At 46.4% G+C, this 24,552-nt stretch overlaps 1 protein-coding gene across 2 annotated transcripts in view; it reads left to right on the top strand.

The window, feature by feature from the left end:
• The window catches only part of LOC138261646 (uncharacterized), a 502,166-nt gene that overhangs the window by 384,118 nt on the left and 93,496 nt on the right, over nucleotides 1-24,552 (top strand). For both annotated transcript variants that reach the window (XM_069210810.1, XM_069210811.1), the window contains exon 10: nucleotides 9,391-9,614. In XM_069210810.1, coding sequence (XP_069066911.1) covers nucleotides 9,391-9,614 — 224 coding nt within the window. The remainder of the gene's footprint in view (nucleotides 1-9,390; nucleotides 9,615-24,552) is intronic.

Below are 24,552 nucleotides of genomic sequence, written 5' to 3'. Positions count from 1 at the left end.
TGTGGGTAGGCCTAGCGCCCGTGACAGGAAACGCCCCAAAACACAACGTGGACACATCCAAATTTTTGAAAGAAAACAGAGGTGTTTTTTGCAAAGTGCCTACCTGTAGATTTTGGCCTCTAGCTCAGCCGGCCCCTGGGGAAACCTAGCAAACCAGCGCATGTTTGAAAACTAGAAACCCAGGGGAATCCAAGATTGGGTGACTTGTGGGGCTCTGACCAGGTTCTGTTACCCAGAATCCTTTGCAAACCTCAAGATTTGACTAAAAAAAAAAAAATTTCCTCACATTTCGGTGACAAAGTTCTGGAATCTGAGAGGAGCCACAAATTTCCTTCCACCCAGCGTTCCCCCAAGTCTCCCAATAAAAATGATACCTCACTTGTGTGGGTAGACCCAGCACCCGCAACAGGAAATGGCCCAAATTGTTTCATAGGAAACACTGTCTACCTGTGGATTTTGGCCTCTAGCTCAGCTGGCCCCAGGGGGGGGGGCAGAAATAGTCTCAAATAAATGTGTCCCCCACCCCCCCCCCCTCAATTCCCCCCCGGGAGCGACCCTTGCCTACAGGGTCGTTCCCCCACGTGACAACAGCGCCAAGGTGCCTAGTGGTTTCTGCCTCCTTGGTGGCAGATTGACCTAAAATCGGCCAATCTGCCCCCAAGGGGCATTGCCTAATGAGTTGCTCCCCATCTCTAAAAAAAAAAACATTTGCCCTGGCGCCTAGAGGTTTCTTCCCCCCCCACCCCCCCCGGCGGCAGATAGGCCTAATAACAATAGGCCGATCTGCCCCCGGGGGCAGAAATGGCCTAAAATAAATTCCCCCCCCCCCCCCCGAAATACCCCCCCACCCGGGAGCGACCCTTGCCTACGGGGTCGCTCCCCCTGCGTGACATTGGCGCCAAAAAAAAATCCCCGGTGCCTAGTGGTTTCTGCCCCCTTGGGGGCAGATTGACCTAAAATCAGCCAATCTGCCCCAAAATGGTCTAAATACAATTTGCCCCCAGGGGAGCAACCCTTGCCTAATGGGTCACTCCCCATCTCTAAAAAAACAAACTAAAAAAAAAACAATAAAAAAAAAATTGCCCTGGCGCTTAGAGATTTCTGCCCCCCCCCCCCCCCCCCGGGGGCAGATCGGCCTAATAACAATAGGGGCGTGGCAAGAAATCCGGCTTTTGAAACGCTTGGAGAGACTTCAAAGGGAAGGAAATACATTTCCTTCCCTTTGAAGCCTCTCCGGGCCTCCCCCACGTGATCGAAAGAGTAATGCAAAGCATTTCTCTTTCGATGCGATAGGGGAGGCTCTGTGATTGTCAGCGCACGCGCGCTGACGTCACAGGGGGGGGGGGGGTCGGGGGTGGAAGGGGAAGGGCTTCCCCTTTCATCCCTGACTTGGGGGGGGTGAACCCCACAGAGGGAGCGATAGCGCTCCCTCTGGGCTCTGTGACCAGGATGTAATGGTTACGTCCTGGGCACACCAGCACTGTGCCTCAGGACCGTAACCATTACGTCCTGGGCACAGAACTGGTTAAGCAGGCTCCTCTTGACCACAGACATTGAGAATGCGCTTTGGCAGCGCAGGCTTCTGCCCTTCAGACAACAACAATGCGGACAATAACAATTTTTTTCCTGCAGTCAGGCTTCTCTCATTCAGAATACAAAGGTGCAAGCAGTATCAATACATTCCTGCAGCTCAGGCTTCTCTCAGTCAGGCAACACTTGTACCTTGTTCATACAGCATATATGTACATAATTACCTCAACTCAAGTGCACAATTGTCGTACAGCCCCTCCTGGGCTCTTTTAGAGTTAGGTCTAGTCTCTTAGGTACACTGTCCCTGTTCCGAATTGAAAATGGTATACTCTGTATTTGCTTTTCTCCTCTCAACACTCCTTTCAGATACAGGGGTTGTTAAGAAACCCTACTGCCCTAAGCTTGCTGTTAACTGAAAAAAAAAAATATGAGGTTGAGGCTCAGGTACCTCCAGGCCACTCTGCTCAGGAGTGCTGGGTGACTAGTCCACAATAAATACAAAAATTACCTCTAGGGAACTTCTATCTGAGTGCTGGGTGAATCTATTTTTATGCTTACCGCTTCTGTTTCCCACGCTATGCTGTTCATATTTAGAAAAGAAAAGTTAATGGTGGCATATTACCCTTTCTGGTGGCCACCAGTGGATGGATCCAACGTGCCACTGGCCGGCAGGCGTGCAGTAAAGAGAGGTGCCTGCAGCGTCTTTTTCTTCAGAAATGCATGCAGAGTGGGCTCAGGCAGCAGGATCCTCCTGTCTCCAGACTGCAGCCTGGGTATCCGCCGTGATCAGCTCCTATCTGTCTCGCCAAATGTCGTAAGCAGGTTCTGACTATCAGAAAGAACAGCGAGGCTTGGCAATCAGGTCCAGTTTAAGTTTAGTTTAGTTAAACAATAACGGCCGGGAATACCAGCCACATCTCTCAGTTGTGTGCTGAAATACAACTTGCAGTAGGTACATGCCATCCTTTATACTGTACAGCGGGTGCAATCAAGTGAAGCTCATTCGCCTTTGGGCAGGAAATACTAGTACAGTGGGCCTTAAATTACGTGCTAGATGCTTGATCCCAACCTGATATAAGGGGCCTTAAATAGCAACTGGAGGTCACATTCAGAGGGTGGGGGGTGATCTAGGGTGACACTTATTACTAAGCAGTGTTTGGGCTTTATCTGATGAATGCAGCTGGCTGGTTGTTCTGGTATTGCGTCCTTTAGCCAAATGCAGTCCCTCTGGTAAGCCTTTCTTTGGGCTTGAGTGTGAGCATCTGACCTGTTTCTAAGGCATTACATCCTTGTGCATATGGGATTTACTGCTTTATTCTTCCAGGTGTGTTTGAAGCTGTTCTATATCTGGTGTTTCCATCACAGGAAATACTACAGATGGACAGAGGACAGCTGTGTTGTTGATCTGATAAAGGGTGACTCTGAAACTGCAACAAGTGTTTTATTGTGAATTTGGCTAGCACAGTCAACAGTTGCTCTGCAGCGTGCTGGACTCCTAAAAGCAGAACCTTTTTATAAATTGATCCATTGCTAACAGCTGTGAGTTCCCAAATAACATTATTTTGAGATTACCCTTCTTCCAAGCAGAAAGTCGTTGTTTACCTTGTATGATAACCTAAACTCTTCACAGGACAGGAAAGATAATTTAGCTGATAATGTGTACATTTATGATGATATGACCATCACTGATGTCCTGTCATAGTAGTTAGTAAATCTCAGTGGATGGTGGGGAACATTAATTTAGAGATCTGTCTTCATACAATCAAGAATCTTCCTTGACAGGGTTAACACCAAGTGACTTCAGGGTTTTACATTAATTTGTAGAGCACTTGACTCATGAGATTAAACCGAATTCTAATGGTAACTTTGGAACGAGAACAAATCCTAAATGCTTTCATGTTTTCTGTTGATTATCTGAGTTTGCAGAAGGCTTTCTCATAAGTCAGTGGAGTAGAAACCATAGACCATGGCAATGGTTTTGGCTTTTGCAGTTCACCTTTTTACATTTTTCAACATGTACTTTTTTTAATTATTTCATCTCGTCAGACCTGTAATCCCCAGTGCATTTACCAAATAGAGGTTTTAAATTGTTTAGCAGCACAGTCTGTCCCTTCTCTGCCCTCTCGATTCCACCATAGACTCTGATTTTCTGCTGCACATTATGGTTCAGGTACATCGTTATGGTGCATGTTGTAACATATGTCGTACTACGACCTCTACCCCTCACTCCCCTCAAAGATACACCATCGCCCAGCTCTACACCCCCCACCCCAGATGCTGCAACAAACACTGCCACCATGCTGACCCACGTTTCAGTTGGGACTTTTCACCTGCACCCATTGCCACTTCACCTGCCACAGCACACACACCAGCCCCACCTCAAACACACCACAGGCACCACCTGAACAAAAACACCTACTTGCATGAGAAACTTCAATGCCTGGATCACCGGTTGCACCAACAGCATTGTCCCTACCAAAGGCAACATCCAGAGAAAATCCTCCAAAAAAGGCCAGCTGGTACGCCCACGAACTCAGAACAACGAAACGAGACAGCAAATAGCTGGAGAGGAGGTGGTGCACCAGCAAGAACACCTCCGACAGAGCAGCCTTCAAGTCCTCCCTGAATCTCTACCACTACCTGCTGAGGGCCGCAAATAAGATAGCCCTTGCAGCATGCATCGAAACCAACACCACCAAGGAACTTTAAACCGTCTTAAGAAATTTTCCAACCCGGCTGCCAGCGAAAACATCACACCCTCACAGGAGCTGTGCAACAACCTCACCCACTTCTTCCATGACAAGATTGCAACCATATACAGACTCTTTGAACCCCCAAACTACTGCCTCAACAGATTTGCCACCAACGCAACCAACAGGAGCCACACACTGACCAAGTGGAACATCCTCTCCTCCTCTCCACCCAGGACATCACCTCTACCATGAAATTCACCCACTCAGGAGCTCCCACAAGGATCGGCCAGGAACTCACCACCCTGCTCAACACTCCTATCACCACTGCAACATTCCCTGACACCTGGAAACATGCTGAAGTCAGATCACTACTCAAAAAACTATCCCCCAACCCCAGTGAACTAAAAAACTACCGCCCAGTGTCCCTGCTCCCATTCCCAGCGAAGGTACTGGACAAGATCATCAACAAGCAACTCATGACATACCAGGAGCAGAACAAGGTACTCGACGCCTCCCAGTCCAGCTTCTGCAGCAATCACAGCACTGAAACTGCCCTGATCACAGGCACCGATGACATCCAAACCCTCCTCAACCGAGGTGGAACAGCAGCTATGATCCTCCTCGACCTGTCTGCTGCCTTCTACAACGTTTAACACCATGTGCTGATCAAAATACTCCACTACATTGGCATCCAAGGGGATGCTCTCAGATGGATCACTTCTTTCCTCACCGGAAGGTCCCAGAGAGCCCATCCTCTCACCGTTCTCCTCCGAACCCAAGGAGAACACCTGCAGTGTCCCCGAGAGCTTATCCCTGAGCCCCACCCTCTTCAACGCATATACAACACCGCTGGCCAATATCGTCAGATCCCACGGTCTCAACGTGCTTTCTTACGCAGGTGACACCCAACTCATTCTCTCACTCACCGGCAGCCCCTATACCACCAGAACCAAATTCCACGGATGTATGACCAGCGTTGCTGACTGTATGAAGAACAACTGCCTGCAGCTGAACACAGACAAGACAGAAGTATTGTTCTTTGGCAGAGGCAGTAAATCATGGAATAACTCCTGGTGGCCTTCAGACCTAGGACCTGCAACCACTCCAGAAACCTCGGAATCCTCATTGATAACAAGCTCACAATGAAATCATAGATCAGTGTGTGATCTCCTCTGCCTGCTTTCTCACTTTGCGTATGCTATGTAAGATCTTCAAGTGGCTACCTCTACACACGAGACGCACCTTGACACAGGCCCTCATCACCATCCAACTGGACTACAGCAACGCCTGCTATATAGGAATGGCCGTGCACTTCCTACAGAGACTTCAGACCATACAGAACGCCGCAACCAAACTTCTCCTCGGCCTTCCCTGACGAACCCACATCAAACCCCACCCAAGGCAACTCCACTGGCACCCCATACAGAAGAAAAGCAATTCAAGCTGCTGACCCATGCACACAAAGCTCTACACAACCAAGAATCTGCGTACATTAACCACTGCCTGCTCTTCCACCAACCATTGAGAAGACTACTCTCTCCCTCCCTTTCATTTGCCCGTACTCAACGCATCTACCAAAGCAGAAGTGGAGGACGCTCTTTCTCTTAAATTGCAGCAAAAACCTGGATCAACTTCCCCTCGCACCTCAGGTCCAACACCTCACTTCTGGAATTTTGAATGCCCCTCAAGATCTGGCTGTTGGAATAAGCCTCCGGGACCTGCAAGTGCGTGGATACTTTATTAGGTGATTAGACACATTTTATAAATCCTGATTAATTGACAATCCTACCTCACTGTTCTCTGTCTTGCATAGAAGATTCCCAATTCCATACACACTTCCTCCTGTATTGTACTTTGAGGTTGCAGTGTCCTGCAAAGCTGTTGGTACTCTCACCAGTATTGGCATCCCTGTTTTCCGCTTTCAGTAGATGACCCAGTGCATAACCTAGTAGGTCATGAAGATGACTGGAAGATGAGTCTTACGAAGACAACAAATGGAAAGGCTTTTGGTGCCTAAAAACGGCTTTCCTGATTCACCCTTAAAGTTTGTAACTGTACAAAACATCTAACTTGAGTCATGTATGGATTGTTTCGTGTGGCGCTAGGAGTTTAAAGCAGAGGCATACAACTTGCTTTTATTTGCAAAATATGTGAATGCCTAATAGTCACAGTTTGCAGTATTATAGTGTAGCATTTATGTAACAATTTATACCCTTGAACGGTTGCAAAGTGCACTGATTTGCATTGGTATCCTGGACGCCCTAGTCTGATACCAGTGCTGAGTAGGGTGTTGATTTTAGTTTCCTACATGGAAGATGTCAGTGTACTTACAGCCATACTCTAAATGTAGTGTAGAATAAAGTGTAAGATCTTATAGAATAGTGTGACAATAGCTGTATTCACGCACGTGCACCACTACCCAATTTAGGGCTGATTACAACAGTTTTGAAAGACATGGGAAGACCCTGGTTAGCGGTGCTGTTGGGTAACAGGTTGGTTGCAAGTTACTCCTATTCTTGCGTGAAGTAAGCCTTTTTTGTTCCTCCAGTTCAGGCTTTAGTGAAGAAAGTTAGAACCGGACCCCGTCTAGAAGAGGTATGGATTTATTGTAAGTACAAAGGAAACTGCAAAAATAAATACTGCAGACATGGAAGTAATATTAGTTTGCAGTTTTCTGTACAATATAAATGTATGTATGACCTACACGGTCTCCATGCAAGATGAAAGAGTAAGAACGGAGTTGATGTCCCAAAGTGGCTTGTTCAACCGCCATAGAAAGGGTGGAATTTTGAGATTTTGGTTGGTGCATTAGAAAGTGTGATCTCAGATGTGACCTTACATTGATGCCCACCAAGGCTATTTTTTTGTTTCCGAGTAACATTTTGAAAGCAGTTATGGATTCACCCAAATGATGGCAAAATGATGCAGTACTTGTGAAACCATTACTAACTATCCAGTCCTAAAAATATCTTGCTTTAAATTAACCTTGCTTCTTGAGCGCCACATAGACAGTTATTTCACCTGTAACAATAGTTCTGTAGCAGCACTTATCCAGCGGTTAACTTTTCTCAGAATAAAAAGCTAATCAAAAGTAAGTTAGTTTGTGAATATGGTAAGGAAGCCATGCCTTGGATTCGTATTGGCCAAAAAATTCCATTGCAGGGCTCTGCTCTTTTGATAAGAAAAACGAAAGATATGCTGTTCAGAGCGTCAAACACCTACTTAAGATGTGTCCTTATTGACAGCGCGGGACTCCACCTTAGCGTTTTGGAGGCGAAATTTCCTGTGTGACGTCTGACAAGCATAAGCCACGCCCAAGGAAGGGCGGGAACGGGGCTGACTAGATTGACGATAAACCGTCATGTGAGTGACAACGGAGTGGAATGGTGCAAAAATGCTCCCTTATGCACTCGGATTAAAGATGGCAGGGTTCTTTGGAAGTTCACTTTAAAATTGTGTGTATGTGTAAACTGGATGAATTGCTCATTTCTGATGAATTAGGAAGTTCGTGCGTGTTGTGTGCGCATCTCACAAACCTAACCATGCGTCTCTGGAGCGGCGCCTTAGAGAATTGCCTCATAAATTACTAATTGACGCTAGCATGAGTTAGCTCAGTGAATTGAGAGCCTGGATACAATTTTACAGTTAGATTTGGGTAACATCAACACACATTTAAATAAAAAAGGACCAAGATGTATCTGTCGCCATGATGTACATTATAAAAAGAAAGTGGGCACGCCGGGTGTGCCGGATTTAAGCACAGAGACTCTTTCGACGCCTCGTCAGGGGTAGTAAGCGCTATATAAATACGAGTACAATACGAACTTGACACGTCTGCTCTTTTGAGCGCGGTGTAACGTTTCCATTTGGGCCGCTTCCTTGTGCGCACCCCTGTGGTCATACTGCACTTTAGAGAGGATCACCAAAGTACTCCTTGCTTATATGTAAGTTTCGATAACGAAGGTCGTAGAAATCTCAGGCAAATTCAGATTCGAGGAAGCATGTCGTTTGCCAAACTTATTCTCATAGATTTAACATATTCATGTATATGGAGCTCAAACTCGCTTCAAGCCCCCCTAATTACTTTCGTGTAATGTGTAGTTTTTAAAGAACTGAAGGTCTTTCACTTTTTTCAAGTGCACAGCGACACTTTGAACGTCTTATGAATTTACTGTAATGCACTTACTTAATACTGTTTGGGAACAGATAGCGAGCAGAGTCTGAAAAAACTTGAAGAATTAAATTTCTCCATTAATATGCTTTGAATTGAGGTTTTAAGTAGGACAAAATAAAAACACATGTAGCTGAAACAATCGGCTGTCTCTCCAGTACCACCAAATCTGGAGTGTTAGCATTAACCCATTAGATATAATTCTACGCAGGTTTGTTTATAGCTTTTTGTTAGGCATCTGTATAGGTAGATAACAAGTTAAATCTTGTATTGTGAAAATGCCTTACCAATGGTGGCTTCTTCAACGCAGCCCAGTAGTGGCTTCTTATATTTTCATTTTTTCCCCACCAGTGGACAACACTCTTGTTCATGTAGGAGAGATAGATGGTCAGACTTTATGACCATTCAATTCTTTGACTCGCCTGGTTTGCCAGCAGAATGCTAACTTCGTGCCAGTTGTAATGGTATTTTTGTTGAAATACATTCGACAAAGTGGGGTCATGATAATCTGCATAAATTACATATCTCAATTGGGAGTAATTGGGTGAGCATTAGAATAGCATTGCTTTAGATTCTGGCCTCAAACTGAAAGCGTATTCACTGTGTTTAGTGTTACAAAGCAGGGAACCTAGACATTCATCTTTAGAAGATTACATCTACCTTATGTGCAAATAGTGAATAATTGTTATTTGGAATAATAATTTGGAGGATATAACGGATTCCTAAACTAATTAAGTGAAGACGTATAATGGCATGGATTGACAGAAAAAAATATTTATTTTTTAATTAATGTTTTTTTTGAGAAACATATTTTATTGTTTTTTAAATTAATGTTTTTTTTAAAAGTGCTTTCAAGTAAGTTAGGGGGAGTTTGTGGAACTTGTGGTATCAACGGCATTTCCTTTTCTGTTTGTTTACCATTTTCTATCATTGAACACATTATAAAACCCCAACAGCATGTGGTGGATATTTTTGATGTTATTTTTACTCCTTCAGGGAAAGAGAGCACAATGAAGCGGAAAGGAAAGCTGATCATGGACAGCGTGACTCAGTTGGATGGCTGGACCATACGGGCCCAGCTGAGCAACTACTCTGACTTGGTCACCACACTGGATCTTGCCCCACCAACCAAGAAAGGCATGAAGTGGCGGGAGACAGGGGTGGTCCAGAAGTTGCTCTCACTGCCAGCCCAGCCCCTCTGGAACCAACGGTTGTTAAAGGTAGGACATGCACCTTTCAGGAATTCAGGGTGTGAGAGATTTTGAGATTCAAAATATGCTGTTCCTTTCTGTTGCACTGCCGTAGAAACATCCACTTCTGAAGGTAGGCCATTGTAAATCATGGGGCTTTGTGGGACCCATACAAGTGGGAATAGAGTAGCAAAGGCTCATTTCATGCTCTGCTGGAATCGCTGTTCCATAACCACTGGTTGCGGATGCTGTGGCAAGCAGTATGGAACAGAAGAATGGTAAGTGGTGGAGGAGGAGGAGTATTATGCAGATGGCGCTATCCCTCTTGACCCCAGGTCCATAAGTTGATCAGATAACAGCAGAGTTTGAGATTGCAAAGCTTCACAGGTGTGGCTGTGCAGGGGATGTTCTCAATACCAGCCTAGCAACTATAGAAAGAACAATTGCGTTGGTACTAGGAGTTCAGAGAAGGAGAAAGAAGGGTGGTAGAACAGCTGCTTTTTTGCTGGACAAGCCACTATGGATCCAGCGACTGCCAAGTTTTAAAAATTGTAGTGGACTGATCAAAGAGAGGGACAGACTAATTCACTTCCTGTCTGGGTATCACATTTTGTCCTTTTGTTGGAGGGAGTAGTAGAGGGCAGTTACATGATCTGATAAGTAAAGTACCCTTGGAACCCCAAACACCATCTTTTTATGTGCACTGCGTGGTCTGGGGATAAAAAAACTAACTTTGGAGTTGGGAAGTGACTTTCATAAGCAAGGCACCTTCTGCATTGTTTGGGGAATAACAGTCCTTCATATTTGGTGATTCCTGATCTCGTTGTGTCATGGTAGAGTACAGTATGTTGTTCTAAGCAAAACACGATGATTTTCTGGGCAGCAGGGGTAGAGTAAAAAAGCTATTTCTGCTCCACAAGGGATCATGGAAGAGGACCAGTGACCCAAAGGCGGCAATCTGTCCCCTGTAATAAATAAGAAGGGCCTGCAGTAAAGGACATTTGAGCAGTAAGGTTAGCGTATGACTGATGGTGAGGCAGTGCTTAAAGCAGACACATTGGTGTTTCTTCAAGCTGTACCAGATGAAACAAATATCTAGGCTGATGAGATGAATTGGGATTATAAATGCGAGGTTGAACACCACGCCAGTGTCTGTCTCCTTGCTCTTGATAGTACTCAGTGTGAAAAAATAGTCTGTATCCACTGTAATCGGTTGGAACTGAATAGTACCACAACTAGGGGAATTGTCAAAAATAGTCCATTTACACTATTCAGTCAGACTCTTTAACCACTCTGGGTCCTAAATCATTCACTGGTCTGCTCACAGGTAAATTCTTAGTCAGCAGCCCATTATCTGGCCCTCCTGGCTAGCCTCCCAGGTGGTAGCGAAGTCCCAGCCAATGGATGTTCTAGATACCTCAAAGACATTCTACTTGCTCCCTGATCGGTTTCTTTGATGTCACCCACACACGTGACTTAAAGAACAAATGGTGGTCTAGCACATTTCCTGGCTTCCTAAGCTGTTACAGTTCCCCTATTAGGAGACCGGGCTGCTTTGGGCCCACCTATGGATCTAGCCAGTCTTGAGTTAGGGATTGATGTATACAGGCCAAGCCAGGAACCAGCTGTTATAAAGGGACATGATTCCTCCTTCCACGTGGGATAAATGAAGGGCACACTCATTTACCAGCCTAGTCTATGCCGGGAAGTTGAAGAAATCCATGGGATGTGCAGTGAAAGCCCCTGGCCTTCTCTGGGACATGGGTTGGCAAGAATGTTGAATTCCCAAATGTCTAGAACCATTTGTCTTTAATTCCTCAAAGTTTTCTTATAAATATATTGTTAAAATTTATATTGGCAGCACAAAAGGATGATGGACGGAGTGTTGAACAATGTAAACACTCACCCCCGTCACAGATGTGGGTTTAATCCATCATTTTTTTGCTCACCATGCCACCCCAGTTTGGACCCAGCCATATGCAAATCAGTCTTGACCCTACTCCCCATGGGAACAGCCCAGCCTGAACTGCCAAGCCAAGTCCTCCCTGGACCGGAAACAAGCATCCTGGTTCCGGTTTCAGGGTATCACCCTTCATCAGCCAGGCTAGCTTGAATCCAGTGGCACAGTGAGCATGGGACCCACGTCTGGGCATACCCTTCCCACTTAGGGCAACTTTAGCAAAACAAAAGGATGATGGACGGAGTGTTGAACAATGCAAACATTCACACCCAGTCACAGATCTGGGTTTAATCCTTCTTTCTTTTGCTCACCATGCCACCCCAGTTTGGACCCGGCCATATGCAAATCATGAAGTTTACATTGGCCTTGCAGAAAGTGCAAGTAGGCCTCAAGGTATGCAGAAAGTGGTGGAGATTGTGTGTAGGATCCAGTGATGTTCTCTTGTCTCTGGTGATTGATGCAGTGCTCCTAAGGCCTTGGCCACGGGGATTGGTACAGTACATGCCCATGGATAGGACAGTAGAAGGCGGACACAATTTTCTAAGAGCACAGAGGCCTGGATGTTTTAAGCATCACCTCGGAGCAGTAGCAAGATGGGAATATTTCCAAATATATTCTCCTTTCCCCCATCTGGATCTTGACTGCAGAGTTTCGAGAAATGGTAATTTGTGGAGAGCCACAGTTGTGGGCTCTTGTTGCTGAAAACACAGAATGCAGCCAACAGACTAGCGACTCGCCCACATTGTCACTAAATTATATGGGATGGTCTTGGGAGAGGAAAAAACGGGCATTTGACAAGTGTGCCCTTTATAAAAAAAACAATAGGAAAACAGACAGTTTTTTTGTTTAAAGACTTAAAATATTGTTCCAGGTCAGGGTGTTTTTCTTACAGCTGTACTTGTGACGGTGAAAACTGAACAGCATTAAAAAGGAACAGCTTGCTAGAAAAAAAGATGATTGGTTAAAAGAAAAATGTTTTACTTTAGGGTATCTGGAAAAAAAAACCACAGCTGTCTGAAATAGGGGAAGCCACGTGCTATTTTCGTACACCTGGCCTAGCAGTGCCCACGTTTAAGTACATTTTGAGGGCAGGCACTTAAACTATTGGTGATGACTGACGTTTGTCTGAAGAGGTCGCCTAAGCTGGCTCTTTGGGTATATCTTTCCAGACCCAAATCCCTTCGCTTCTGTGCCTCCCCCACCCTCTTTGCTGAGCCCTTTTTTTGGCTATTTAGGGGTAGTTTGCACTTAGGGTTCATTTTCGATTTTCCTAGATAAGGTACCCATACCAAATTTGCATCCTTTTTTTTTTTTTTTTTTTCCCCAACACTCGGGGATTGTGGATTTTCCCGGCCGGGACTGAGAAATTACGCAGAAATTAGACAGAAAAATAGCACAATTTTGAGTTTCTATTAAAAAAAAAAAATAGTGAAAAGTGCTCCAGATGAGTGTTTGTTTTTTCCCTAAAAATGGCATCCAAAAACGGTTTGCTGTGCTAAAGTCGCCACCTTTCCAGCTTTCAGGAACATGCAGAGCTGAATCAAAAAAACGAATTTTGTACCACAGTTGTGGCAGTTTGTGAAGTGGTAGCCTATTTTCCCTATTTTTTGTGCTTTCACCCTACTTCCAGTTTGTGGTGCAAACCAGTGTGAAAACCATGGGGGATTCAGAAAAGCTATAGAAAATTCCAAATTCAGTGAAAGGTCGTATGTGTAGATCCCCCAAGGTTTTCTCAAGAAAAATATCTTGAAATAATGAAAATTAGTAGGAAAAACGGGCATTTGAGGCAGCATTTTCATCTGTAACTTTTTGTCACAATGGCAGATTGACAAAAGCAATATACCATTAAGTCTGCTTGACCCATGTGGTTGCAGGGATATATAGGATTTGTAAGTCCTCCATCAACCCAACCCAACCCAGAGCAAACAACTGAGCTGAACCATAGGATGGGTTTTCATTGAGTACAGGGTATAGACCAGTTTTTACAGCAAAGTAGGCAGAGTGAAAAATAGGTATCAAGAAAATGTATGTATTTCTGAAATGGGCACAAGATGTGAAGTTCAGAAACAGCATGGCGGCGGCGCATTTCTCCACCCAAAACTGACCGTCTTTTTCCAATGTGGGTAGCCCTAGTTTTTGAACCCTAGATCAGCTGGCACCTAGGGAAATCTAGCCAACCTGTACATTTTTTAAAACTAGAAACGTAGGGGTATCCAGGGTGGGCTGACTTGTGTGGCTCATCACATTTAGTTTCCCAGAATCCCTTACATACCTCAAACTTTGACAAAAAAAACACATTTTCCTCACATTTCTGTGATGGAAAATTCGAGAATCTGCGGCGAGCCACAAACTCCCATCTACCCGGCATTCCCTCAGGTTTCCTGATAAAAATGGTACCTCACCTGTGTGGCTGAGCCTAGTGCCTGCACCAGAACGAATCCAACCAATGTCAAGGGGGGTCCGTTTGCGAGGACTCCCTTTGATGTTACTTACATCAGTTCCTGCTGCAGGCACTAGACTCAGCCACACAAGTGGGTAGCCTTTTTATTGGGACAAGTGGAAAAACATGGGGTGGTAGTAATATTGTGGTTTTCTTCTGATTCTGGAAGAATATGACTCAGAAATGCAAGGAAAATGTGTGATTTTAGTCTCATTTTGAGGTTTGCAGGACATTGTGGGTAAGAAAACTTGTTGGGATCCATGAGGGGCGCACCACCCTGTATTCCCCTGGGTGTCTAGTTTACAAAAATATCTAGATTTGGTAGATTTTCCTTGGAGACAATGTACACCCTGGCAGAGAAGGATAGAAATGACAAATATTACTTCACAACTATCTGTTCAAGTACATGCACATACTGGTTGGATTTGGCACAACTGTTTGTGAAGGTTCAAAATTTATAATTTTGTTCACAAGAGATTTCACAAAAATGAAATGCACTGTTAATAATTGAAAGGTCAAAAAACTGAACCAGTGACTCGCAGCTCGTGAGCTTTAAGGCCCTGACAAGGCACCAACCATTTTTTAGGCAATCCATTCACCTTTCATACGTGACACACACAAGACCATTCACACAGCCAGCCATGGGCCCAGCACATTAAAATACTGACATCAGCAGGCAGTGTAGAGTCAATGTACATCCTGGGAGAGAAAGATAGAAAAGGCACATCTTACTTCACAACCCACTGTTCCTCAAGTACACCCACATACAGGTTGGATTTGGCACGAGGGCGAGTGAAGGTTCAGGACGTAAAATTTTATTAACAACATTTCACAAAAATGAAATGCACTGTTAATAATTGAAAGTTAAAAAAACTGCACCAATGACTGACTGCTTGTACGCAGTAAAGCCGCGAAAAGGCACCAACCGCTTTACATGCTATTCACACACCTTTCATACGTGACAAACACACACAACCCTTCACACTGCTAGCCATGGGCCCTGCACATTACAACACTCACATCAACAGACAGACCTGTTCAAGGGGCCATCACTTCCATACGCCCACATGACTGACACAGGAATCACACCAGCTGGCGGCTGACAGTGTGTGTGGACTGACGTTTGGCGACTAGCGGCAAGCCACTACTCACCCCCCAGCCAAGCGCCAGTCCACGCACACCGCCAGCCAAGCGCCAGTCCACATACACCACCAGCCAAGCGCCAGTCCACATACACCGCCAGCCAAGCGCCAGTCTACTCACACTGCCAGTTAAGTGCCAGTCCACGAACACAACCAGCCAAGCACCAGTCCAAGCACACTTCCAGCCAATACACGCACACCACCAGCCACACGCCAGTCCATGCACACTGCCGTCACATTTTTAATGAAAAACAAACCAATTGGAAGTAGAAGAAAAACTATACCTACAAACACAGCAGCTTTAATTAATCTCCCAAATGCCAACCATGAAATCCGAACAAAAAATTTAAAATTATACAGACCAGTCAGTTTACTTTTACGATCACGGTTGCGCCCAATAACTCAGTTGACTGGTACAGTTTAAAACATGTGGGTACACACAGCCCAGGTTTAGAAGGACAATTGGTGCAGTACATACAACACACCTTCCTCACACCTCTTTCGAATACAGACTCTACATCTCCTCGGGAAGTCTTTTTTGGGAGTGAGAGGAATGTGATCAGGAAAGTGTCAGTCTTTCAATCTAGCCACATCCTCCACTACTCCAACTCTAGGTGCTCATGCCTGTTCCCCCTACAACTAGGCTGCCTATAACAGACTTCTGAAACTGAACAAATGTCATCTTTGACTCTGGAGAACAATCCTTGAACTCAACACAAGCATTGAAGGATGCTAAATGGAATAAATTGATAGTCAACTTCTTATACCAAATTTAAGCCTTACGAACAGCAGTGTAAGGTTCCTGCCTCTGATCTACACCACCCATGTGGTTATTGTAGTCTAAAATGCATGCAGTTTTGCACACTTCAGCAACTTGACTCACAAGTGAAGTTCTTTCATCATGGATGGTAGTCAGCACGTGTAGACATCTCTCCAGTCTGAACATTTCACAGCTAGAAGTTCATCATGATGCAAGGCACTGCACTGTCCCCCTTCAAGGTTTTTTTTTTGTTTTTAAACAATCAAACTCTGGGGAACCATTAGGGTTAGAGCAGATTGTGCCACAAGCAGCAGTGTCCCCTTTGATCAATTCCCTGAACAATTGCACAGCATTGTAGAAGTTATCTAGGTATAAATGGTGACCTTTGTTAAAAAGTCCTCTACCAAGTTCCCACACAATTTTCCCACTAACTCCGAAAGTGAATGGTCAACCCCGGGGGGTCAAAACTGGAATTCCTACCAGTGTACAACGTGAAAGTATCAGCCTATCCAGTCCTACTCTCAGACCAGCATATATATCTTTATTCCATAATGTGTCCTCTTGCTAGGAATGTGCTGCCTAAAAACCAAACAGCCCTTAAAATAGGACCAAAGACTCACCCACAGCTATTTCTTTCCCTGGAACAAAGATCTCTGAAAATCGATCAAGGACAGGCCGAACCTTAAAAAGACGATCTCAAGCAGGATGATCTTGTAGCAACACTGAAGCATTATCAACAAAATGCAGCACCCGAAGAAGAAGCATATACCGATCATGACTCATGATTGCAAGAAATATAGCTGTTGTCATAAAGGGACTAGTACACCAATATGAAAACAGCAACAGCTTCCTTATCAAGCTCAAAAAAAGTTAAACTCAAGAACTTCTTCAACTCACCCAGATGTGTTGGAGTACACCAACTTATCTTTAGAGTGTGGCGCTGTTGTCCCTCAAATACTGTTCAGATTACAAATTAGTCTGGTCAACAATCTCATCTAAAAAATACATTGTTCATAAACAACTGAAAGAAGTTTTGTAAGGAAATGGCTCCCTGTTTCAGTTACCCCCGACTTTTTGCCTGATACTGATGCTGACTTGACTGAGAAGTGTGCTGGGACCCTGCTAACCAGGCCCCAGCACCAGTGTTCTTTCACCTAAAATGTGCCATTGTTTCCACAATTGACACACCCCTAGCACACAGATAAGTCCCTTGTAAAAGGTACCAGTGGTACCAAGGGCCCTGTGACCAGGGAAGGTATCTAAGGGCTGCAGCATGTGTTGTGCCACCCTTAAGAACCCCTCACCTAACACATGCACACTGCCATTGCAGATTGTGTGTGTTGGTGGGGAGAAAAAGGCAAAGTCGACATGGCATCCCCATCAGGGTACCATGCACACACAATACTGCCTGTGACATAGGTAAGTCACCCCTCTAGCAGGCAGGGTGGACTATACGCAGGTGAGGGCATAGCTGCATGAGCACTATGCCCATACAGTGTCTAAATCTATTCTTAGACATTGTAAGTACAGTGTGGCCACGTTAAGTATATGGTCTGGGAGTTTGTCAAAAACGAACTCCACAGCTCCATAATGGCTACACTGAATACTGGGAAGTTTGGTATCAAACGTCTCAGAATAATAAACCCACACTGATGCCAGTGTTGGATTTATTAAAAACTGCACACAGAGGGCATCTCTAAGATGCCCCCTGTATTTTACCCAATCCTTCAGTGCAGGACTGACTGGTCTGTGCCAGCCTGCTGCTGAGACGAGTATCTGGCCCCCCGGGGTGAGAGCCTTTGTGCTGTCTGAGGCGAGAAACAAAAGCCTGCACTGGGTGGAGATGCTTAACACCTCCCCCCTGCAGGAACTGTAACACCTAGCAGTGAGCCTCAAAGGTTCAGGCTTCGTGTTACAATGCCCCAGGGCACTCCAGCTAGTGGAGATGCCCGCCCCCTGGACACAGCCCCGACTTTTGGCGGCAAGTCCAAGGGAGATAATGAGAAAAACAAGGATGAGTCACCAAACAGTCAGGACAGCCCCTAAGGTGCCCTCAGCTGAGGTGACCCCTGCCTTTAGAAATCCTCCATCTTGGTTTTGGAGGATTCCCCCAATAGGAATAGGGATGTGCCCCCCTCCCCTCAGGAAGGATGCACAAAGAGGGTGTAGCCACCCTCAAGGATAGCTGCCATTGGCTACTGCCCTCCCAGACCTAAACACACCCATAATTTCAGTATTTAGGGGCACCCCAGAACCCAGGAAATCAGATTCCTGCAACCTGAAGAAAGGAGGAGGACTGCTGACCTACAAGCCTGCAGAGAAGGTGGAAGACGACAACTGCTTTGGCCCCAGCCCTACCGGCCTGTCTCCAACTTCGAAAACCTGCTCCAGCGACGCATCCTACAGGGGCCAGCGACCTCAGAAGCCTCAGAGGACTGCCCTGGACTACAGGACCAAGAAACTCCAGTGAACAGCTGCCCTGTTCAAAACCAGCTACTTCTTTACAAGAAAGAAGCAACTTCCAAAGACTTCACGTTTCCCGCCGGAAGCGTGAGACTCTACACTCTGCACCAGACGCCCCCGGCTCGACCTGCAGAAAACCAACACCTCAGGGAGGACTCCCCGGCAACTGCGAGCTCGTGAGTAACCAGAGACGACCCCCACAGCGACGCCTGCAGAGAGAATCCAGAGGCTTCCCCTGACTGCCTATAACAAAGGACCCGATGCCTGGAACCAACACTGCACCCGCAGCCCCCAGGACCTGAAGGAACCGAACTTCACCGCAGGAGTGACCCCCAGGCGACCCTGTGCCTTGCCCAGGTGGTGGCTGTCCCGAGAAGCCCCCCGTGCCTGCCTGCACCGCTAGAGTGACCCCCGGGTCCCTCCATTGTTTCCTACCTGAAACCCGACGCCTGCTTTGCACACTGCACCCGGCCGCCCCTGTGTGTAGGAAAGTACCATCTTGCCTGGCATGTTACCCCCATTTTTCACTGTATATATGTTGTTTTAGTTGTATGTGTCACTGGGACCCTGGTAACCCAGGGCCCCAGTGCTCATAAGTGTGCCTGAATGTGTTACCTGTGTAGTGACTAACTGTCTCACTGAGGCTCTGCTAATCAGAACCTCAGTGGTTATGCTCTCTCATTTCTTTCCAAATTGTCACTGACAGGCTAGTGACCATTTTTACCAATTTACATTGGCTTACTGGAACACCCTTATAATTCCCTAGTATATGGTACTGAGGTACCCAGGGTATTGGGGTTCCAGGAGATCCCTATGGGCTGCAGCATTTCTTTTGCCACCCATAGGGAGCTCTGACAATTCTTACACAGGCCTGCCACCGCAGCCTGAGTGAAATAACGTCCACGTTATTTCACAGCCATTTTACACTGCACTTAAGTAACTTATAAGTCACCTATATGTCTAACCTTTACCTGGTAAAGGTTAGGTGCAAAGTTACTTAGTGTGAGGGCACCCTGGCACTAGCCAAGGTGCCCCCACATTGTTCAGAGCCAATTCACTGAACTTTGTGAGTGCGGGGACACCATTACACGCGTGCACTACATATAGGTCACTACCTATATGTAGCTTCACCATGGTAACTCCGAATATGGCCATGTAACATGTCTATGATCATGGAATTGCCCCCTCTATGCCATCCTGGCATTGTTGGTACAATTCCATGATCCCAGTGGTCTGTAGCACAGACCCTGGTACTGCCAGACTGCCCTTCCTGGGGTTTAACTGCAGCTGCTGCTGCTGCCAACCCCTCAGACAGGCAGCTGCCCTCCTGGGGTCCAGCCAGGCCTGGCCCAGGATGGCAGAACAAAGAACTTCCTCTGAGAGAGGGTGTGACACCCTCTCCCTTTGGAAAATGGTGTGAAGGCAGGGGAGGAGTAGCCTCCCCCAGCCTCTGGAAATGCTTTGTTGGGCACAGATGTGCCCAATTCTGCATAAGCCAGTCTACACCGGTTCAGGGACCCCTTAGCCCCTGCTCTGGCGCGAAACTGGACAAAGGAAAGGGGAGTGACCACTCCCCTGACCTGCACCTCCCCTGGGAGGTGTCCAGAGCTCCTCCAGTGTGCTCCAGACCTCTGCCATCTTGGAAACAGAGCTGCTGCTGGCACACTGGACTGCTCTGAGTGGCCAGTGCCACCAGGTGACGTCAGAGACTCCTTGTGATAGGCTCCTTCAGGTGTTAGTAGCCTTTCCTCTCTCCTAGGTAGCCAAACCCTCTTTTCTGGCTATTTAGGGTCTCTGTCTCTGGGGAAACTTTAGATGACGAAGGCATGAGCTCAGCCGAGTTCCTCTGCATCTCCCTCTTCACCTTCTGATAAGGAATCGACCGCTGACCGCGCTGGAAGCCTGCAAACCTGCAACATAGTAGCAAAGACGACTACTGCAACTCTGTAACGCTGATCCTGCCGCCTTCTCGACTGTTTTCCTGCTTGTGCATGCTGTGGGGGTAGTCTGCCTCCGCTCTGCACCAGAAGCTCCGAAGAAATCTCCCGTGGGTCGACGGAATCTTCCCCCTGCAACCGCAGGCACCAAAAAGCTGCATTACCGGTCCCTTGGGTCTCCTCTCAGCACGACGAGCGAGGTCCCTCGAATCCAGCGACACCGTCCAAGTGACCCCCACAGTCCAGTGACTCTTCAGCCCAAGTTTGGTGGAGGTAAGTCCTTGCCTCACCTCGCTGGGCTGCATTGCTGGGAACCGCGACTTTGCAAGCTACTCCGGCCCCTGTGCACTTCCGGCGGAAATCCTTCGTGCACAGCCAAGCCTGGGTCCACGGCACTCTAACCTGCATTGCACGACTTTCTAAGTTGGTCTCCGGCGACGTGGGACTCCTTTGTGCAACTTCGGCGAGCACCGTTTCACGCATCCTCGTAGTGCCTGTTTCTGGCACTTCTCCGGGTGCTACCTGCTTCAGTGAGGGCTCTTTGTCTTGCTCGACGTCCCCTCTCTCTGCAGGTCCAATTTGCGACCTCCTGGTCCCTCCTGGGCCCCAGCAGCGTCCAAAAACGCCAAACGCACGATTTGCGTGTAGCAAGGCTTGTTGGCGTCCATCCGGCGGGAAAACACTTCTGCACGACTCTCCAAGGCGTGGGGGATCCATCCTCCAAAGGGGAAGTCTCTAGCCCTTGTCGTTCCTGCAGTATTCACAGTTCTTCAGCCTAGTAAGAGCTTCTTTGCACCAACCGCTGGCATTTCTTGGGCATCTGCCCATCTCCGAGCTGCTTGTGACTTTTGGACTTGGTCCCCTTGTTCCACAGGTACCCTCAGTCAGGAATCCATCGTTGTTGCATTGCTGATTTGTGTTTTCCTTGCATTTTCCCTCTAACACGACTATTTTGTCCTTAGGGGAACTTTAGTGCACTTTGCACTCACTTTTCAGGGTCTTGGGGAGGGTTATTTTGCTAACTCTCACTATTTTCTAATAGTCCCAGCGACCCTCTACAAGGTCACATAGGTTTGGGGTCCATTCGTGGTTCGCATTCCACTTCTGGAGTATATGGTTTGTGTTGCCCCTCTCCCTATGTTTCCCCATTGCATCCTATTGTAACTATACATTGTTTGCACTGTTTTCTAAGACTATACTGCATATTTTTGCTATTGTGTATATATATCTTGTGTATATTTCCTATCCTCTCACTGAGGGTACACTCTAAGATACTTTGGCATATTGTCATAAAAATAAAGTACCTTTATTTTTAGTATAACTGTGTATTGTGTTTTCTTATGATATTGTGCATATGACACTAAGTGGTACTGTAGTAGCTTCACACGTCTCCTAGTTCAGCCTGAGCTGCTTTGCTAAGCTACCATTATCTATCAGCCTAAGCTGCTAGACACCCTATACACTAATAAGGGATAACTGGGCCTGGTGCAAGGTGCAAGTACCCCTTGGTACTCACTACAAGCCAGTCCAGCCTCCTACACTGTGCCGCTGAAGGTGTGTTTTGTGTGCCTACTTGTGTCCCCCCCCCCCCCCAGTGCTCTACAAAAAAACCCTGGTCTGCCCCCCGAGGACGCAAGTACTTACCTGCTGGCAGACTGGAACCGGAGCACCCCTGTTCTCCATAGGCACCTATGTGTTTTGGGCACCTCTTTGACCTCTGCACCTGACCGGCCCTGAGCTGCTGGTGTGGTAACTTTGGGGTTGCCTTGAACCCCCAACGGTGGGCTGCCTATGCCCCAGGACTGAGACTTGTAAGTGTTTTACTTACCTCCTAATCTAACCTTTACTTACCTCCCCCAGGAACTGTTGATTTTTGCGCTGTGTCCACTTTGAAAATAGCTTATTGCCATTTTTACAAAGACTGTATGTGATATTGCTTTTATTCAAAGTTCATACAGTATCTAAGTGAAGTACCTTACATTTAAAGCATTAACTGTAAATTTTGAACCTATGGTTCTTAAAATAAACTAAGAAAAGATATTTTTCTATATAAAAACCTATTGGCCTGGAGTAAGTCTTTGAGTGTGAGTTCCTCATTTATTGCCTGTGTGTGTACAACAAATGCTTAACACTGCCCTCTGATAAGCCTACTGCTCGACCACACTACCACAAAATAGAGCATTAGAATTATCTACTTTTGCCACTATCTTACCTCTAAGGGGAACCCTTGGACTCTGTGCAAACTATATCTTGCTTTGAAATAGTATATACAGAGCCAACTTCCTACATTGGTGGATCAGCGGTGGGGTCTAGGGCTTTGCATTTGCTGGACTACTCAGCCAATACCTGATCACACGACTACATTCCGAAAATTGTCATTAGAAACTGATTTTTGCAATTTGAACTATTTTCTAAATTTTTTAAAGTCCTGCTGGGGCCTTGTGTAAGTCCGTTAGCATTGTTTTTTAGAGTTTAAAAGCTTGTAAAAGTATTGATTTAAGTTCTAGAAGTAGTTTTTAGATTCTTAACCCCTTCGCTGCCAGGCCTTCTCCCCCTCCTGTGCCAGGCCTTTTTGTTGCCTATTTGGAATAGTTCTTGCTTAGGCCCTCATACCTTTTTGTCCACATAAGCTACCCACACCAAATTTGAGTCCTTTTTTTCCAACATCCTAGGGATTCTACAGGTGCCCAGACTTTGTGGGTTCCCCTGAAGGAGGCCAAGAAATTAGCCAAAATACAGTGAAAATTTTGTTTTAAAAAAAAAAAGGGGGAAAAAGGGGCTGCAGAAAAAGGCTTGTGGTTTTTTCCCCTGAAAATGGCACCAACAAAGGGTTTGCAGTGCTAAAATCACCAGCTTCCAAGCTTTCAGGAACAGGCAGACTTGAATCAGAAAACCCAATTTTTCAACACAATTTTGGCATTTTACTGGGACATACCCTATTTTTATGATTGTTTGTGCTTTCAGCCTAAAATGGCCTAAAATAAATTTGACCCCCCGCCCCCCCCCCCCAGGAGCTACCCATGTGTGACATTGGCGCAAAAAAAAGAGATCCCTGGTGCCTAGTGGTTTCTGCACCCTTTGGGGGCAGATTGACCTAAAATCGTCCAATCTGCCCCCAAAGGCAGCAGAAATGGCCTAAATAAATGTTGCCCCTCCAGGGGAGCGACCCTCGCCTAAGGGGTCGCTCACCATCTGTAAAACAACAAAAAAAAAATCCCCTGTGCCCAGTGGTTTCTGCCCCCCTTGGGTGCAGATCGGCCTAATTAAAATAGGCTGATGGGCAGAAATGGCCTAAAATAAATTTGCCCTACAGGGGAACGACCCTTGCCTAAGGTTCTCAAACCAGTACATCCCAGGTGAGACTGCCAGAGTAAGAGTTAGCCCATACAGGGTCACTGAAAGGCCTGTGGCTTTTGTGCCCATATAGGTGGGTGGGACGTTTAGTTGGAGAAGGGTGGTAGTCAGTACAGACTTCCCCCTTGATTGTCTCCTTGGAAATGACTACCCAGAGGTTAGTCAGAGCCCAAGAGAGGAACTGGTCCAGTGCCAGTCTTCTCCCAAGGATTCTGGAGGTGCTTCCCCTGCAGTTACTGCAAGTAGGCCCCAGAAGAAAAAGAAAAGAAAACAGAGTAGGAAGGGTGGGCAACCTTCAGCCAAGGTTCCAGCAAGCCAAGGAGATTCTGCTCCAGTAGGGGAGAGCTCCAAAAGTGGCTCTGGTAAGGTCCAACCTGACCCACAAGAATTCCTGGCTAGTCAGGCAACTGTTAAATCTGAGTTGGTGGCTCCTCAGTTAACAGAAGAAAGAGTGGATGAAGGGTTCTTACTACAAGATGTAGTAACCCCCCACTCTTACACAGCAGACAAGCACCCTGAACCCAAAGAAGCCTGTAACTTAACTCCTTCCCTTGCAGGTGAAGAGCTAAAGGTGTGGTTCTGGGCACTGACAGCTGTCAGTGGCCTCTGTTGGGTATTAGCCTTTATGGCTGCACTATCCTTGGCATGGTGGTCTGACCCCATGCCAAATAGCAAGTTAGGCCTCCTGGCCCTGTTGGTCATGGTGGGGTTACTCCAGCTCTGGGTAACCTCTTTGGGTAAGCTGGGGTGACCCTAGCTAAAATAAGATTAGCAGAGGTGGATACCTCTAACCCCAAAATAGAGAGAATGGGTGAAGACATTAAAAGCACGGACAAGAGGCAATTCAGACTAGGTCCTGTGGAAGTGGGTCAGTTCCCCAGACGGAATTACCTGAACAGGAGGATGTAAGGC

The sequence above is a fragment of the Pleurodeles waltl genome, chromosome 10, assembly GCF_031143425.1.
Source record: "Pleurodeles waltl isolate 20211129_DDA chromosome 10, aPleWal1.hap1.20221129, whole genome shotgun sequence".
In the NCBI taxonomy this organism is placed as follows: Eukaryota; Metazoa; Chordata; class Amphibia; order Caudata; family Salamandridae; genus Pleurodeles; species Pleurodeles waltl.
The sequence above is the reverse complement of the archived record's forward strand: the minus strand, read 5'-3'. Positions and strand labels throughout refer to the sequence as shown.